General features: G+C 34.4%; 1 protein-coding gene across 4 annotated transcripts in view; it reads right to left on the reverse strand.

Moving 5' to 3' along the window:
- Nucleotides 1-740: 740 nt before the first annotated feature.
- Nucleotides 741-18,892, reverse strand: part of SCN2A (sodium voltage-gated channel alpha subunit 2) — a 113,012-nt gene continuing 94,860 nt past the window's right edge. For 3 of the 4 annotated variants that reach the window (XM_033231268.1, XM_033231265.1, XM_033231267.1), the window contains 6 exons: nucleotides 18,349-18,630; nucleotides 15,603-15,656; nucleotides 12,220-12,357; nucleotides 11,752-11,856; nucleotides 6,038-6,308; nucleotides 741-4,415 (listed from right to left, as the gene is read on the reverse strand). In XM_033231268.1, the coding sequence (XP_033087159.1) occupies nucleotides 3,220-4,415; nucleotides 6,038-6,308; nucleotides 11,752-11,856; nucleotides 12,220-12,357; nucleotides 15,603-15,656; nucleotides 18,349-18,630 (2,046 nt within the window). In that variant the 3' untranslated portion in view covers nucleotides 741-3,219. The remainder of the gene's footprint in view (nucleotides 4,416-6,037; nucleotides 6,309-11,751; nucleotides 11,857-12,219; nucleotides 12,358-15,602; nucleotides 15,657-18,348; nucleotides 18,631-18,892) is intronic. The other variant, XM_033231266.1, reaches the window with a different exon arrangement.

An 18,892-nucleotide genomic window follows, 5' to 3' on the forward strand; every position in this document is an offset into this window, starting at 1 on the left:
AATTAGATCAATGTCAATCCCTCAATCTGTAAGATAAATACTCCAAAACCCATCCTCTTAGGAACTTTATTTTGTACATGACAAGTTATGTAATGAAGGACAGTTTGCACTTTCTGGATAATATGTTTTTCCTTTTGGGCAAAAGAGACCCGAATTTGCTAGTTCTTAGTCCTTAGTATGAATCAGCATCAACGATGAGCCTTCAAAAAATTAAATACTTAAGTCTCACCCAGAGATATGAGTTCAATTGGTCTGATCTTGGCCCATGCCCTGTTTTTTTTTTTTTTTTTTTTTTTTTTTTTTTTTTTGGCTTCTCAGGCAATTCTAATATGCATTCAGAATCGAGAAACGTTTCCCAAACTGTTCATAATTAAACGAGAAAGTCAAATCTGTGCCATTTGGGAATTTTGTTTATATATTTTGAAAAGTTGCAGTCTAAGCTTTCTTAGAATTTTTGTAAAGAAAATTGTAAAAATAAATACGCAGATACTATGTGCACTTTACAGAGTGACAGCAAATTTTAGGGATCTAAGTCTAAGTGGTCGGTAGACTGTAATAAACAAGACATTTGGTGAATAGAAAAGAAACAAGGAGAATATCCTAAATGAAAAATACTGAAAACCCAAGGAAAGGGTAGAAGGATACAAAGAAAAGTAGGTCAAGAATATATAGGAAGAAATTGAAATGGAAAAGTGAAAAGAAGAACAATAGGTGGACAGGAAGGAGAAAAGATGCACAACTTAAAGTGTTAGTCAATGTTTTATTAATTTTTGTAACTTTCCACTACTCTACCTAATGCCATATCTAGGTTTTTGGCCAATATTAAAGTAGTTATCCAATACACTCTTCTTAATTAACTTCCATTCCATGAAAAAATTGAAAGATGAATTATCATAATTAATGTGTGTTCTTTACATTTGTTTTTCAGATAGATTATTTTTACATGATAGAAATTTACCTTTAAATGGCATTTCAAAGATAGAAACAAAGACAACAATTAAATACAAAAACAAAAGCGAAACCTTTATTCTTTTGGCTTGATTGTAATGTGGTTTACCGTTCTTTATGGTAACAGCATTTTCCTGCATGCATTTCACCAACACACTACAAGTCAATAGCTTTAGTATAAAGAATCTACATTTATTGTTGCTTGTGAAACACAAAGTATTTTGCTGTAACTGGTAATATAACTTCACTACCTGGTTTTGTTGGGGGGGAAAAAAAGCTGGGATCCCATATTATATCTGATACAGTTCTAGTGCCATATGGGTCAATAAGATCTATCTGTGTAAACAAACATTGGAAAAGACTGATGATTACTGAATAAAAAGACTAGGTGGAAACATTGGATTCAAGCAATGCCAAGAATATCAGCTGATTTTTTTCTTTAAGCCTCTTTCAATGATAAGGCATTACTATTGAAAGCAAATAAACATTGAACTCAGTTTGAGATTTGTTTCACATTGAAATGTGTGCAAGTTTACAGTACTAATAAAAAAGCAGAAACCTACACTGCATCCTAGTCCTTGCTTCTTATTTTGTGAAGTGCTTCAATTTAAAAGTGCTAGGAACAGAAACTAACAATAGTGACTGTGACATCCACCTGAAGATACTTTTAATTTCTCATTTTATGTACAAAAGGCTGAAAAATAAAATAAAATGAACTTTTTACAGTATTTATATTTCCTTAGAAAACTCTAACCATATATTTTAAACAGATTTAAGCAGCTTGCAACGTGTTTGTACAGTCGGGCTTTTCATCATAGAGTGCTCAATTAAGGTTGGAAGAATAAAAAGCAAGAAGCTCTTCCTTGTTTGCTGCAACCTATTGCTTAATGACATGAAGAATGAGGTCTTGGTAGAACAATTTGCTTCACTTTACCACTGACATATGGCTTCCCATATTAGACTTCTGAACAGTGGAAGGAATAAGATACAGCAGCATAGGCAAGATAAACATGCAGCAGTGACAGCTTCAAACTATAATGGAACCAATTACATCATATTACCTGTTGAAAGCTTGCAAACTATACTTACTGTGGTACATATTTGATGCAATAAGTAGTGTGCTTAAATCATCATTTTTGTTTGCTCAAACATGCACCACTGGGTAAAATTACTATTTACAAAGCAGACTTTTATTTTTTAAATTGACATATACTATGTCAACCTTACCAAGAGCAGAAGATGGCTAAACAATACTGCAGGATAAAGCAGAATCAACTTTATAAAGTGGTGGTGGGGATGTTTTTTGGTCAATTCAGGTTTCTTAGAAAGGACTGATAGGATAATTTTATTTTATGCCAAAGGACACTTATCAAAAATGTGATAGTCATGCTGCCGGGACTGTGAATGACAATGTCATGGTATGTGTACATCTGTGTGTGTGTGTATACATATATATGTATATACACGCACATATACATATATACATATATACATGTACATTTAATGGGTTATGTAAAAATAAAGCAACTCTTTAATGCTTGTGATTCTATGGAACATTTACAGGCACATTAATTTTTTTCTGGATGAGACACCTTAAAAATACGAATAGCTATTTAAGCACCTCAAAAATCTAAAAACATCCTGAAACAAGAAGTAAAGTCTTTCCTTTTGTGATGTGATTTTTTTTCATGTGTGAATGAGAATTGCAGCATGCCTCCATTTAAAATATATCCAGTTATACAATACAATAGAGAAATGTAGAATTCCCTCCCTTTAATCCCTCTCCCCAAACACAAACCCATTTACAAAAATAGTCACATATAATAGTAAACAACCTGTGAATTAAAAAGAAAAGTGATAAATTCACAGCACACGTTTTGTAAAAATATGGCAGGTGTGGCAGTTAAAACATAAACAGTGGTGACAATTACTATTATCAAGTGTCACATGTTGAATTTACATAAAAATTTAACTTCCCTCCCCCCTTTAAATTGGTTCCTATCGTCTGAGTAGCCATTACGCCTCTGCTCTTCAGCAGTGTCAGCTGGTTGTGAAAATAGAAACCTCCTGTCGATACTACTTCTCCAGTTTACTGAGTTCCAGTTTGCTGACCAGAGGTCTCTGTCTTGTTATAGGCACTGACCTTAAGTATACATTTGTAAAAACAGTCAGTTTGGCATAGACCTCCTGTGGGAGTCCTGTAGACACAAACACATCACCATCACAGGCTGTAAACAATTGATCACAAAATGGAATATTCTTGGTTTCTTTTTACTTTTTACTTTCCCTGATATCTTTCCCTTTGTCTTCCTTTTCTGATTTGTCTTTTTCAAATTTTTCTTTTTCTGGTTTGGTCACACTATCATACGAGGGTGGAGATGTGGTGGAAGGCGTCATATCAGTTTTCTCTGGAGTTGAATTCTCATTCAGTTTATCAATGAGAGTATCTTCTTTGATAGGTGTTCCGTCACATTCTTTGCCTTTGTCTTTCTTGTATATACTTGATACCTTTTTAACTTTTTGCTTCAGGAGGTAGCGTCTGTAAGCCCTCTGGATAATAATAGCAGACACCTCCTCTTGTTTGCGTTTCAACGTGGTCGTAATGGGCTCATAAGAGATTTTGGAGGGGTTTGATGCCATGAATCGCTCTTCCATCTGTATTCGAAGGGCATCCATCTCTCCACTCTCACCCAAAACACGCTTTGTAAAAGCAAATAAGATGTCGAGGCAGTGGATCCGGTCACCGCTGACCATGGGCAGATCCATGGCAATGAGCTGGACTTTGTTGGGTTTTGCTATGAGAAGAGGAGGATCCAGGGCGTCTGCAAAATCAGAGAGCTTGGCAAACTCTATAAACTGGGTCGCATCGGGATCAAACTTCTCCCAAACCTCATAGAACATCTCAAAGTCATCCTCACTCAGGGGCTCTGCACTTTCCTCAGTAGCAACACTGAAGTTCTCCAGGATGACTGCGATGTACATGTTCACCACAACCAAGAAGGATATGATGATGTAACTGACAAAAAAGAAAATCCCAACAGATGGGTTCCCACAATCTCCCTTAACTGAGCTTCCAGGGTGATCTTTTTCAGGGTCACAGTCTGGAGGTCCACTATTAAGAATAGGCGCTAGCAATCCATCCCAACCAGCAGAGGTTGTAATTTGAAACAGGCAGATCATGCTGTTGCCAAAGGTCTCAAAGTTGAACATGTCATCGATCCCAACTTCCCTCTTAACATAGGCAAAGTTGGACATCCCAAAGATGGCGTAGATGAACATGACCAGGAAGAGCAGGAGGCCAATGTTAAACAACGCAGGGAGGGACATCATCAAAGCAAAGAGCAGCGTGCGGATCCCCTTTGCTCCTTTGATCAGACGTAGGATTCGGCCAATTCTGGCAAGACGGATCACTCGAAACAGGGTAGGGGACACAAAATACTTTTCTATCAGTTCAGCCAGAAACATTCCTGTAGAAAATCAACAAATAACAAAAATAATGTCATACTTAGTAGTAGCAAATGAAAATTTACATAATTACGTTAGTTTTACAAAATGTGAACAGGACAGTTAGGTACATGTATATATGCAAATAATCTGCAATATTTGTTCAGCAAAATGAAACTGGTATGTTTTGTGTTATAACATTGACATCTTTATATTAAATGAAGGTAACAAGGGTCATTTTTCCTAGTTCAAGGAAAGCATCTATCAAAAAAATAACTCAACCCTGGAAGGTCCAAAGATATCATGATGCATACAACGGCCAAGTACAGAAATTAATTTGTATGTCCAAAATACTAGTTCTAGTATTTGCATAAGAACTAAAGGCATATGATTTTGGATCAGGAATATGAGAGTTCTTAACTTTCAGAGATAGCTGTGATCCTATTTTATTTGGGAGCAGGCAGTGTGATGTACAGAAGAAAACATAGGCTTTGGAGACAGACATACTTGGGACTGAATTTTGGCACTTGCTTTTATGCATCAGTAAATGGTGATAATATCAACTTTTTCTTGTGATCACACTGACCATTTACTGAGTCTTTTCTTCATGCTGGGCACAGTGCTAAGTGCATGTATATATATACATAATCTGATTTAATCCTCACAACAACATTTTACAGAAAAATTCCTTGCAAAACCAGGAATTGGAGAGCTGAGGTGACTTCTCTTAGGTCATTGAACAGGTGTGTAAATAGGGAAGCTACAGGGCAGATATCAAATCTTGCCTCCTCATGCTACCTCGTAGCACTTATGTGAGAATCAGATGCAATGGAACATTGTTACATGTTCTATTCTATTAAAGAAAGTAGTTTAAAGAGTGGTATATGATTTTCCCCTCCATGTGAATGTTCTCTTTCCCCAAATAGGGAGAACCTTCTCTTAAATCTTCTTATATTTACTTCCACTACCTCATTTAGTATCTTATACGTAAGCACTATATATATATCTCTTTCCAATAAGCCTTTTGCACTCCTAGCACTTAATATATGTGTGTATTCTAACATTAATGTATCCTTGATGATAACAAATCTGTTTTGGATTTTCAAACAAAATATCTGCTTCCAAAAAGAAATACTGCAAACTACAGAAAACTGTCTGCACCCAAAGATAACATGAAACTTATATATGTGTAATTATATATATAACTGCACATACACAATATTCCAATTATTTAAGGGGTCATATTTATCCATTATGTGACCACTTCAAATGATTTATGTATACATGTGTGTGGAATGGTTGTTTATTCAAAGCAGCAACTGTCAATACCACAGGAGTATGACCAGGTACAAGATTATTCTGCCAAAGCTGCAGTTATTGTCTTCCGACATGAGAATGAATGAGAATATATGAAAATATTAAATGAGAATAAATGAAAGCTGAAAATACAAATTCATTTCATTCCACTCATCATTTCAAGCACGGCATGCAATTAGAGAAATGGCAAACTAAAGAAATGGACTATTAGATTTTTATTTGGAAGTTTGGGATGAATGAGAAAGATTAGTGAAAAATACCCCTAAAGTTTTAAAACACACATTTTTACTACTATATTTCTTAATTGAATAAAAGCACCTCTTCTTACCTACAATGGAGAGAATGACCACCACAAAATCAAAAATATTCCATCCAATAGTGAAATAGTAGTAACGAAGAGAGATCAGTTTCAGCACACATTCTCCAGTGAACAGAACAATAAACACCAGATTAATCCAGTACAGAATGTTTGTCATTTCTTGACTCTGGTCATCGGTTTCCACCATCATGGTGACCATGTTAAGGCAGATGAGGATCATGATGCTGATATCAAAGACTTGTTTGGTTACAAAATCAAAGACCATTCCTTGGAATTTGTTCTGGAACAAATAATATGTAAAAGTTCCATTAGAAACTTTAAAAAACTCGAATTCAATTATTCTGATTTTAAGAAAGCAACATAAAATTGTTGCTTTTATAAAAACACACCTTTAATTCTCACAACATTTTCAAAAAAAAAAATTCCTTGCAAAACCAGTGATTGGAGAGCTGAGGTAACTTGCCTTAGGTCACAAAGCAGGTAAGTAGTATAAATAGGGAAGCTCCAGGTTAGAACTCAAATCTTCTCTCTTTTTTTTTTTTTTTTTTGAGATGAAGTCTCGTTCTGTCGCACAGGCTGGAATGCAGTGCAGTGGCGTGATCTTGGCTCACTGCAACCTCCGCCTCCTGGGTTCAAGTGATACTCCTGCCTCAGCCTCCTGAGTAGCTGGGATTACAGGTATGCCCCACCACACCCGGCTACTTTTTGTAATTTTAGTAGAGATGGGATTTCACCATGTTGGTCAGGCTGGTCTCAAGCTCCTGACCTCATGATCTGCCCACCTCGCTCTCCCAAAGTGCTGGAATTACAGGCATGAGCCATCATGCCCGGTTTCAAATCTTATGTCTTAATGCTACCGCATAGCACTTATGTGAGGATCAATTGCAATGGAACATTTTACAATGTTCTATTCTATTAAAGAAAGTAGTATATTTTATTTTTGTTTTATACTTGGAAGAAAATTTTGTATATTGTATATTCAGCTCTACTCAAATGTATTTGTTTTATTTATACTAACAATGATACTAGGTTTTATAAACTCACCTATTATGTTCTCAGTGCACAGAACACTATCATGTTATGATGGACAGTTAGTAAATATTTGTCATATAATAAAATTTTTTATCCCATGTGTTGGGAGGGTATTAATTTTACTTTAAATAACTAATAAATAAATACTTCTCTAAGTTTTCCTCTCTCTTTTTAAATTTTTCATCTGGTTTCTGACTTCATATTCTCCCACTGAAGCTACAGTATCTTAAATTTCATTTTAAAGTTCAGCTGAGATGCCTTAAAAATTATTATTCAAGAGAAAGGCTTCATTGGAAAAAATAGTGAAATCTGACTAAGTTCTGTATTTTATTTAATGGTATTATACCAAAGTTAATTTCTTAGTTGTGAGAACTGATCTATGGTTGCATAAGATGTCAAATTAAGAGGACACTGTGTATATATTCATTAGAGTATGCATTATGGGTAACTCTTCTGTAAGAATAAAATTGTCTTTTAAAAAGTCACAATGGAAATATTCAACCTTTGCCCTAGTCTATTTGGGCCTTATTTCCAAGTACTAACTGCCTTATGTCTTGCTTATGAAATTAAGTCCCCAACCTGTAAAACAGTTCTGATCATTGGTTTCTGCATTGTTCCATTTTGCATGTATCTGCTTTGCTTCTCAGGTAATCTAGGGATCCGGTCTTGACTTACCCCTGTTGGGCTGCCTTACTTTACCTTCTCAACTAGAATGACTAATACTCTGCTACATACACACTTAATGGCTTGCTTTCCCTGATCCTGACATTTTAGTGGCCTGGATTCTACATCCTAGTGTTCTGCCCTCTTTCTATAGGGAGGCTTCCATTACTTCCACTGGCAATTTTTGGACATCAAACACTACTTGTTCTATTTTGTTTTGCTCTTTCCTCTGAATGCGCATTTGGCCTGCTCAACTAGATTTCTATTACTGCAGCTGGATCTCTCCTCTCAGGGCCTCTTTCAACCTAATAAATATGTGTAGTTTTAGTTCAAACCCTTCCTTATTAATTCTTAATTTACTGTAGTTTACCTTTCCAAGTCTGGTACATTCCCCTCACTTCCACCCTCTGATATTTCCTGCCTACCACTCTTACAAGCTTGTGAAGGTTCTACTGTATCATTTTACATAGTTTATCTGTCTACTGCTCTGTCTAAAACAGATGTCCTCCACCCCTTCTCTGTCTCGTGAATTCTAACTCAGTTTTGAGTGTAAAGCACTTACTGCTCTCAGAAAACTGAGTTCTTTCATTGATCACAAAATGTACGGCATTGTATTGTAAATGGTTTGCTCTTATTCAAGTTTAGTTTTCTTTCTCTTCCACTTGTTTCCAGGCCCCTCAAAAGCAGAACAGTACCATTTTTCTCTCAGATATGCCTCCTAGAGTATAGTAATTGAAAAATATATTAAAAGCAGAAATTTGTTCTTAATTTTAATATCACCATGACCAATAAAAAGCTCCTTAGATTCCCTACTCATAGAGTTGTCCAATGGGATAGACATTCAATGTACAACTCCAATCCCAAGTCTCTGTGTTCTGTTCTCCCGTTTAAATCCTAGGGTGTCAAATATGTTGGAACAAGATGGATAATTCTGAAGATCTTACTCACCAAAAATTTATGTTCTCTAACTTCATCTTGGCTCTTCACATTTAACAATTAGCAATCCTTTGTCCTTCATTTTCTCCAAAGATAATTCCAAACTTCTCATAAATTTCCACTCTCTTGCCCTCTATTTTTACTTTTTTTTTTTTGAGAACATTAAAGTTAAACAGTTTAAATAAACTCTCTATTTCCTTTTGCATTTCATATTATATTAATTTCCACGTTCTTTTCATATATTACTCCAAATTCATTAGAGGACTCAGCCCCTTTTTCTTTCTAAACCTACCCTAGACCACTATGTTCTTGTCCCATATCTTGTGCATTTTTATGCCATAATTATTCCCTCTCTCTTTGATCTTTTCCTCTCTAAAATTCCTTTTGCTTTGCTTTGAACCTAATCTCTGAATCTTAAGAAACCTTTATTTTGCTACTTCTTCTAAATATTCATCATTTATCTCCCTTCCTCCTTCCTCTCACTCTCTTACTCTGCCTTGGTTGCCAAATTCTGCAAACTAGTATCTCCAGTTTTCTCACCACTCATGTCCCTTCTTCATTTCCTGCATGACACCAGCATTCATGTAGTTGTGCAAAGCAGAAATGCACCAGTCATTCTTGTTGGTTCCTTCTTTAGTCCTCATATTCAATTAATAGACAAACTTTTAAATTTCACTCTGGTGATAGCTCACAAATCCATCCACTTTTATTAATCTCCACATCACCATGGTTCAGGCTACCTACCATCTTTGAAATAGCTCCAAAACAAGTCTACAAGGTATTCACACAGCCTGTGTGAAGCTGATTGAGTGATCAACACAAAGCCCAGACTGACTGGGTCCACTTTAATGGTTTTTTACTGCTTTTAGGATGAAAGCGATTCCTGAACATGGCCTCCAAGGCCCAGAAAAGTTTGGGCTTATCCTAACCTCTTTATTCTCAATGTGTCCCAAATGAACCTTGACTTTCTGCACTCCAATCTCAGCAGTCCTCCTACATAAGGACCTTCACATATTCTTTCCCCTTCTGCAGGGCTCTTCTCATCCCACTCTGGCTATTGATGCTTTCTATTCTTTTTCCATCCTCAGCTAGTATATTATATTAATAAAGCCTTCCCTAAAGTTCCTTGATTAATTGGTACCCTCCCCGTAATCAGTTCTCACAGCTGAATGTATCCCTTTTTTCCTGGGATATTTCCATTTTTTGGCATGACTATTTGATTACTATCCGTTGCATTAACTAGACTCCAAACTGTTCAATATTTAAGTTCAAATGCTTGGCATACTACATAGTACATATTGTCAATGAAGAATATATGGATTTTACCAGTTACTTCCTAAGTTGCCAAATTATCACTGATAACATTCTAGCTGAATGTGTTGAACTTCATCCACATACTCCTACCACTACTCAGGTAAATCCATGTCATTTGATGGAAGTAAACACAATCTCATTTCTTCATTGATTTATTTCTTCCTATATCTTGGTGAAATATGCAAGGTCTTCTGAGAATTTTGTTTTATTCTCTATTCTAATTATTTTTCAAAAATGAATCTGTGCTTCAGAGCTCAACTGAATTTTGTTCTGACAACTCTAAAATCTTTTCCTCAGTCTGGACATTTCTTAGGCTCTGACACTATTTTTCCCAATGCCTTCATATGACTTCAGTTTATGATAGTAGAACCAACAGTCTCACAAAACATTAACAGGTTTATGTTTTAGATTCTCTGTTATCTACATGTCCTCCCTCTTTTCCTGTGTTTCATAGGTGTTTCATCCCAATTGAGTCTTCTTATTGGCTAACTTCACTCCTGGAGTAGTTCTAGTCCTGTTGGTGTGACACAGATTATAGACTCATCTTCTTGTCTGTAAGGGTTTATCTTCTTGTCTATGGCCCACGGTTATTTTGCCTCTAACATTGTTCCACACCAGTCTCTAGGTTAAACTCTCTAAAATCTTTCTTTTCACATTACTAGGCTGTTCTGTTAACTATATTGCATTTGTGTTGCTTAATTCGCACAAATTTCTTCAGACTTGTATGGTAACCTTGACTCATTTAACTTGGAAAACCAGGGTCTACTACTCACTAATTCAAATGCATCACTATTCTCCGCTGATATATTTATCTAAATGGCTATGAAGTATACATGTTCTCATATAGTAAATGTTCTCCGCATCTCTCTTTATTCATTCAAATTGTATTATTTCCTAAAGACTAGGCTCAAATTATACACCCGTTATGTTTGACCCAATATAGCTATCCATTTTCGTTGAGTTATTGGCCGGCTTACCAACTGAACACTTAATTATGGTCTGTTTTATATCGTCACCAATAAATTTATAGAGTCAAGATTTCTGAGAAACACTGAAGGGTTTTATACCATGTATATCTTGGGAAAGATGCTCTGAGACTTATATATCTGAGCTAGTCCTAAGAAAGAAAAACTAAGAAAAACTTAGCGATTCTCCTGGCAGCAACTCCCTGCAGCAGCCAAACTGAACGAACAGTATCACTGGCAAATATACACCTGGAAGAGCCATAAAAAGCCCTAAAAAGAATGCTATCATCTCATTTAAGGGTGGGATAGTAGGAGAAAATATGAAGTTGGCCTTTTTTTGTTTAACCAGAAAAAAGCAAAACCTGTGGCCTGTTTCATTAATGATTCCATTCAATCTGCAGAGTTGAACAAAAACTGAGGCCAATCTGGGATGTACCAATTATTCTAATCCGTCTCCTCTGTACTCTGAGAACATTTACTATTTTCACATTATGTATGTATGTATTTTTTTTATGTTATTAGAAACTTCTTAATGACATCAGTTTGTATGATACTACTGGCACTTAAGTATAGCAAATTTTATTTCTGTGTATTTTATATGTTTACATATAAAATATGTTATGCCTTATATAATTTAAACATATTATATATGTAAAATACATTTATTCAAGCTATTTAGGCTAGCTAGTCACATTGTTAAGGTAAAAAACTTTGTGTTACAAACCCACAAAAATAACTAGTTTCTAGAAATTCTGGGTGTGAAAGGGTTAGGTAACATAGCTTTAACAGGCAATGAAAATATATTATTCTTACAGCAGGTCGAGGTATGGGTTTTTGTGGTTTCTTTGAACCCAGTTTTTTCATTGCATTGTAGTATTTCTTCTGTTCTTCTGTCATAAAAATGTCTTGACCTCCAAAGTAAAGAAATGAAAACAAAACTTTTTAAAATTGTGTTCTTTGCTGGCTATAAAATCCACCTTAGTAATCATGTGAAAATTGGCTCCCACATTTCATTCTATTGTTGCTAATATCTGTATTTATGGAGATGCCTTTATTCAATACATAAATTATGCCATATTAGTCATATTTCTAGACTAAAAATATCAAAAATATGCTATCTGAATTATTAATTTATTTAAAGCTTATCCATTATCAAATATCTCAAAATAATTTCTGAATTTTATATTCTTTTTTTGGTGATTGCATTTTGGAGGCTAAAGGAAACAGTATGAAATACTTAGTTCATATTTCAGAGCAAATATGAAGTTTTAATATACTTATCTTCTTTTTCTGTTGGTTGAAGTTGTCTATGATGACACCAATGAAAAGATTCAAGGTAAAGAATGAACCAAAAATAATAAAGATGACAAAATAAAGATACATGTACAGGTTGTCTTCATACTTGGGTTGCAATTCTACCTAAAAAACATGAAGAATTGTAACCATTATATCTAATACTTGTTTCATAAAAAGCACACCACTAAGTTTTCAATTATCTAAGCATGTTTTAATCCCTGGAATGAAAAGAAACCAAACATTAAACAGATTTTATGAGCCTTCAAATCTCACATGCTTATTGAAGAGTTCTGCAAGACTATTCATTACCTGAGAAAATGAAATAACTCGTACAGAAGTCTGAAAGATTATAGACAATTTCATCCAATAAATGCCCAGATTATGAATGCACTTTCCTTTGTAAACAAAGTACCCAACACAGCATGCAAATTAAAGATTTCCTCTTCTTACAAAAGAGATGTCAGCATCACATTATTCTTTGTCACAACATTTAAGATTTACTTTCTCTGCCTCGGTTTTCTCATCTGTGAAATGAAAATAATCAAACCTAAACCTCATTGTGTGGTTGTAAAGATTAACTATATTAACATATAAATATGCTTAGAACAGTGGCAGCCAGTAGTAATTACTAAGTGTAAGGGTTTGGTATAATACATTTCTTTAGATAGGCAAGAATCATTGTATTATGTCTGCATGTAGGTATATAGGTTGATCTTTCCTTTCTGAAAATGAGTCTATTGCTTTATCCTATTCAGTAGTGACTGTTTCTGTAACAATGATACTATCTCTTGTCTAGCCCACTTTTGATTAGAAAAATGTGTGATAGTAGGTTTGAGCTTTAGCTGTAAGCTTTCACAGGTCTAATAGGACATTGTTCTAACCAACTCAGTTAACCAATCCCTGATGATGATAATAGATGCAAGTTATAACCCACTGTTATGAAATCAATTTCGAGGATTATGACCAGTATAATTTTTTTCTAATGAAATAGAGCAAAATGGAAAATACCAGAAATACTGTAAAACTACTTATTCTTTGATGAGATTTTATTTGTGTATGTGAGTTTAGTTACCAGTGATGCAAAATTATATTTTTAAAATTCTTAAAAGACAATATACATATAGGAAAGTGCATAATATATAGATGCAAAATATAATACATTTTTATAAGTGAAATCCATAACCCAGGTCACTCCTACAACTTCAGAAACCCTTGGTGTATCCTTCTCAAACATAAACTCCATCATCCCTGCTAGAGGTAGTCATTATCCTGACTTTTATGGTAATTATGTCCTTGCTTTTTCTTTCCAGTTAACACCTCAGTATGCATTTTTGAACAATAAGCTTAGTTTTGTCAATTTTGAACTTTATGTAGGTAGAATTATAGTATCTGTCTAGTTTCTTTAACTCAATGTTATATTTTTAAGGCCCATCCATGTGGTTATATATAGCTGTATTCATTCATTTTCATCACTATATACTATTCAATTATTTGCCTATTTCTACTATTTTTCATTTGCTCCCAGTTTTTTCAAGTGAAAAAAATGTTATATTCATTTTTGTACACAGATTATCCTAAACATGTGCATAAGTTTCTTTAGGATACATTGTTCAAAGTAGAATTGCAAGATTAAAAAAATACCTTTTTTTTTTTTTTTCTGAGGCGGAGTCTCACTCTGTCGCCCGGACTGGAGTGCAGTGGCCGGATCTCAGCTCACTGCAAGCTCCGCCTCCCGGGTTTATGCCATTCTCCTGCCTCAGCCTCCCGAGTAGCTGGGACTACAGGCGCCCGCCACCTCACCTGGCTAGTTTTTGTATTTTTAGTAGAGACGGGGTTTCACCGTGTTAGCCAGGATGGTCTCGATCTCCTGACCTCGTGATCCGCCCGTCTCGGCCTCCCACAGTGCTGGGATTACAGGCTTGAGCCACCGCGCCCGGCCTAAAACATATCTTTAACTTTCTCAAATAATGTGATCATACCCAACTGTTTTTAAAGGATTATTTGTCTATTTTTTTCCTATCAGCATTGTATGAACGTTCTTATTGCTGTTTATCCTTGGTAAAACTTGGTATTGTCAGACTTTTTAGTATCGCCAATCTGGTAGGTGTGTAGATAATGTTTTATTTTGGTTTAAAATTGCATTTCTCTGATGCAATTTACTAATTAAAGTAAGATCCAGCAACTTTTCATAAATGTAGTGCTCAATTGGCTTTCATTTTTGTAATATGCTTGAAATTCCAGGAGTTTTGCAGCAGAAAAGGTCTGCTAAGTTATTAAAGAAGAAACTGAAAATGTTTCATGCCATATAAGCTATTGATAAGGAAGGTGGAGAGAGCTTTGAATTAATTAATCAAAAAGGTAAGAAACTACTGTGGAAAGTGGGTATGAGCCATTATTTGTGGTTAGGGTTCAAAAACTTGTTTTACCATTTAATGCATTAAGCTTCTTTGCTTCAGTGCTAAAATAGAGCTAGTATCCCCTATACAATAACATTGTTATTTAGGATTATATGGGATAATGTGAGAAAGTCCTTGGCATAGTGAGTAGTGATAAACAACAAACTATTATTACTATTCAGAAAAATCTCATAACTGGAATTCCTGATAGCACTTACAGAGGATACAATGCAGGGCTTTTCACGTTTTCTTGCTCTCTCTCTGTTTTTATGAAGTGGGGGAAAAAAAAAAAAAAACCTCGGGAATTCTTCACTCAGAAAACTAGCTGCTGGTGCTAGGGAAATAGCATTTTGAGCTTTATTATCATGCTCTGGCATACCAGAAATCAATCTCTTTTTTTTCCCCCAAAATATGACTTCATTCCTCATTAAATAGTGAGAAATTAATGAAAATTATAGAAAATAATTCAAAGTACTGGTGTGTATAAAGTAGATTCAGAAAGTCCCTCCCTTCTACCACTTAATCTGACTTTCCCAAGAGAAACACTAAGTTGTTTGTTTATTTTTGTCCCGATTATTAGTCATATCCTTCCTATTATAAGGAAGATCAAAAGCTGGAGGAAATCTATTACAGATGAAAAGTATTGCCTGTGAGAACTTCTAATGCACAAATAACCAGGACTATGAGAGTCAAAAATAAAATGTCTCATTTTGAAAATACATCCAATAAAGTTTTGTGTCCCGTGCCTTGCTAAATACTAGAAAAGATATGTTAAAAGATACATAGTGATTAGGGAAAGTCATCCTATGATAATTTTGAAAGAAATAATATGATTAAATATTTTATCCTTATAATATAGATGTTTTACACATTAAGCACATAATTTTATTTGATTGACAATGTCACTAAATTATAATATTGTAGAAATATACATTTAATCAAATTAAACAATTTCCCTCTAACTAGACTTACATTTCTTGAGTCAACAGCTGCATACATAATATCCATCCATCCCTTAAACGTGGCCTGTAAGAAAAGTCGTATCATTTTCTTTTTTCCCAAAATTGTAATTTTAGAAAATAAATTGGATAAGAATAATTGATCAAGATTCTATTTGACCTGTATTCAATATAGGCATATAAATAAGCTTGAAATTTGTTTGTACTTTTTAGGCAATGTTTTATGATATGCATTGAAAATACTTCAACTTTATATTCCTCTATAACATCTTAAGTGCATATTTAACCCCATGTATAATTAAATAATGATCTACTGTAACAACATGCTATCATAAAAACAATATCGACAATGTTTTACTCTGATGTGGTTATATAAAAATATATCATGTAATTTGATGACAAGATTTCATGTATATAGTATCAGCATCAGACAAGTTCAAAAGTATGCTGCATTATTTATCTTAATGCTTTCTTTTCTACTTATTTTTTTCTAAATGATTATTACCAATCACCAATCATGAGAGTTTATTCTTGGAAACCTTCTTAATATTGTTGAACATACTATTTTGAGGTGATTACTCTATAAGAGGCAGCAGTTTCCTAATCTGAAAACAATATATTCCACTGCATTTCCTTTTTAAAATATTTGTTTTCTATGCCGTTGACACAGTAATCTTGAAACCAAAACTCCTGTACATTTTTTTCAGTTCCTTAGTGCCACAGGCTCTGCCCCTTTCCTGACTATTTTAATAGTCATGAGGATCGTGTAAGTGGATTGTGTCCAGGAGCTAGTGGATATTTAATACTGCAGTCAGTTAAATAGCTGAATGAATTCTTATGAGTGCATAGCAGACACAATAGTCTTAATTGGAAAGTTTTCATTTGCAAGAGAGCAATTTTCCTATCTGAAAGTCTCTCTCTTTCTCTGTCTACACACACGCACACACACACACACACACACACACACCCCTTTTTAATCCCCCTTGGGGCCAGCACTTCTTTCCTCAGAGGAGGAAGGGAGGAAAACGAGTGCCTAGATAAAACACCCAGTGAAAAGGACTTGTGCTGTGCTACCAAATGCATAGTCGGGAGACAATGAAGTTTTTAGAACTATCATGTTTCCAGCCTGGGGCAGAAAAGATCATTCAATCATGGTAAGAGGAATCTAGGCAGATGGGCCTAAGGAAGTATTTGTAAACACTGAGGAAGAAGAATTTTATTTTATTATTGTATAGTATTATATCATTTTTATATAGTTTTAGTGCATCTATATAGAGTTCCTAAAATGTGTATGCATTTTTGTTTCAATTGCTTTTCAAAAATATATTCATTTTTTTAACTGACAAATTAAAAATGAATATATTTATGTTGTACAAAATGATGTTTTCAAATATACGTATATTGTGGAATGGCTACCTCAAGCTAAGTAACATATATATCACTTCATATACTCATTTTTTGTGATGAGAAAACATAATATCTACTCTCTTAGCTGTTTTCAAGTATATGTTATTATTAACTATAGTCACCATGCTGTACAATAGCTCTACAGAATATATTCCTCCTGTCGAACTGAATTTTGTATCCTTTGACCAACATCTCCCATCATCCTACAGCCCCTGGTGATTGTCATTCTGCTTTCTGCTTCTATGAGTTTGTGTTTTTTAGATTCCGTATACAAGTGACATGATGTATCATTTGTCTTTCTGTGCCTGGCTTATTTCACCTAATATCCTCCAGGTGAATCCATGCTGTATAAAAGGACAGGATTTCCTTCTTCCTTTAAGACTGAATAGTATTTCTTTGTGTATGTCTATAGATGTGTGTGTGTGTGTATACACACACACATACACACACATATATATGTATACATCCAATACGTTTTTAAATGATTATTACCAATCACCAATCATGAGGGCTTATTTTTGAAAATCTTTTTAATACTGTTGAACATACTGTTTTAAGACACTCTGTAAAAAGAAGCAGTTTCCTAAACTGAAAACAAACACATTCAAGTGCATGTACTTTTTGAAATACTTTTTCTGTTGTGTGGACACAGTAATTCTGAAAACAAAAGTCTTGTACATTTTCTCAGTTTCTTAGTGCCATAGGCTCTGCCCCTTCCCTGACTACTTCTATATATACACACACATATAGACATACACTTTCTATATATATGTGCATATAGATATACACATACACAGTGTGTGTATATATATCTATATGTGTGTATATAGAAATATGTGTGTGTATAATATACATATAATATATATAGTAATTCTGAAAACAAAAGCCTTGTACATTTTCTCAGTTACTATGTATATTATATGTGTGTATATATATACACACACACACAATTTTCTTTATCCATTTATCTGTTGATGGCCAATTAGGTTGTTTCCATATTTTGGCTATTGTGAATAGTGTTGCAGTGAGTGTGAGAGTGCAGATATCTCTTTGACATGTTGATTTAATTTCCTTTGGATATATACGCAGTAATGGAATTGCTGGATCACATAGTAGTTATATTTTTAATTTTTTGAGGAACCTCCTTACTGTTTTCCATAAAAGCTATACTAATTTATATTCCTGCCAACAATGTACAAGGGTTCCCTTTTCTTCACATTCTTGCCAACATTTATTGTCATTTATCTGTTTGATAATAGCCACTCTAACAGGTGGATATCTCATTATGAGGAAGAAGAACTTTACACCCATTTTAATTACACATCATGGAAAATAGCAAAGTGATTACTTACTACTTGAAGCAGAGACAGATATCCAAGTCCCACGTTATCAAAGTTTACTTTCACATTTTTCCACCTGGCAGTTTGATTGCTCTCAATGAGAGCTTTGCACTCACTGTAGTTGTTAACCACGCTTACATCGAACATCTCTCCAGTGGTGTAGTTAATACAATGGTAAAACTTGCCAGCAAAGAGATTCACTCCCATTATACTGAATATTAGCCAAAAGATCAGACAAACCAGAAGTACATTCATGATAGATGGAATGGCTCCTAAAAGAGCATTTACAACAACCTGGCACAGGATGAGAAGGAAGAATAAGTGAAAAGCCGACAACAAATATTTACTTACTTTTAAACATTATTACAAAAACAGTCAAATGATTAAAAGAATCTGTTTCAATTGAATATTGGGAAGAAACTGGACTCTAATAGCTCCAACTAAGAATTTTAAAATTATAAATCAGAAGACTATACAAGGAATTTTATATTGGAGAATGGTTTCTCAAGAGGTAATAATATACATGTAGCAAATTTACCTCAAAGGATGGAACTAA

Source organism: Trachypithecus francoisi, unplaced genomic scaffold (assembly GCF_009764315.1).
Source record: "Trachypithecus francoisi isolate TF-2019V2 unplaced genomic scaffold, Tfra_2.0 Lachesis_group13, whole genome shotgun sequence".
Lineage (NCBI taxonomy): Eukaryota > Metazoa > Chordata > Mammalia > Primates > Cercopithecidae > Trachypithecus > Trachypithecus francoisi.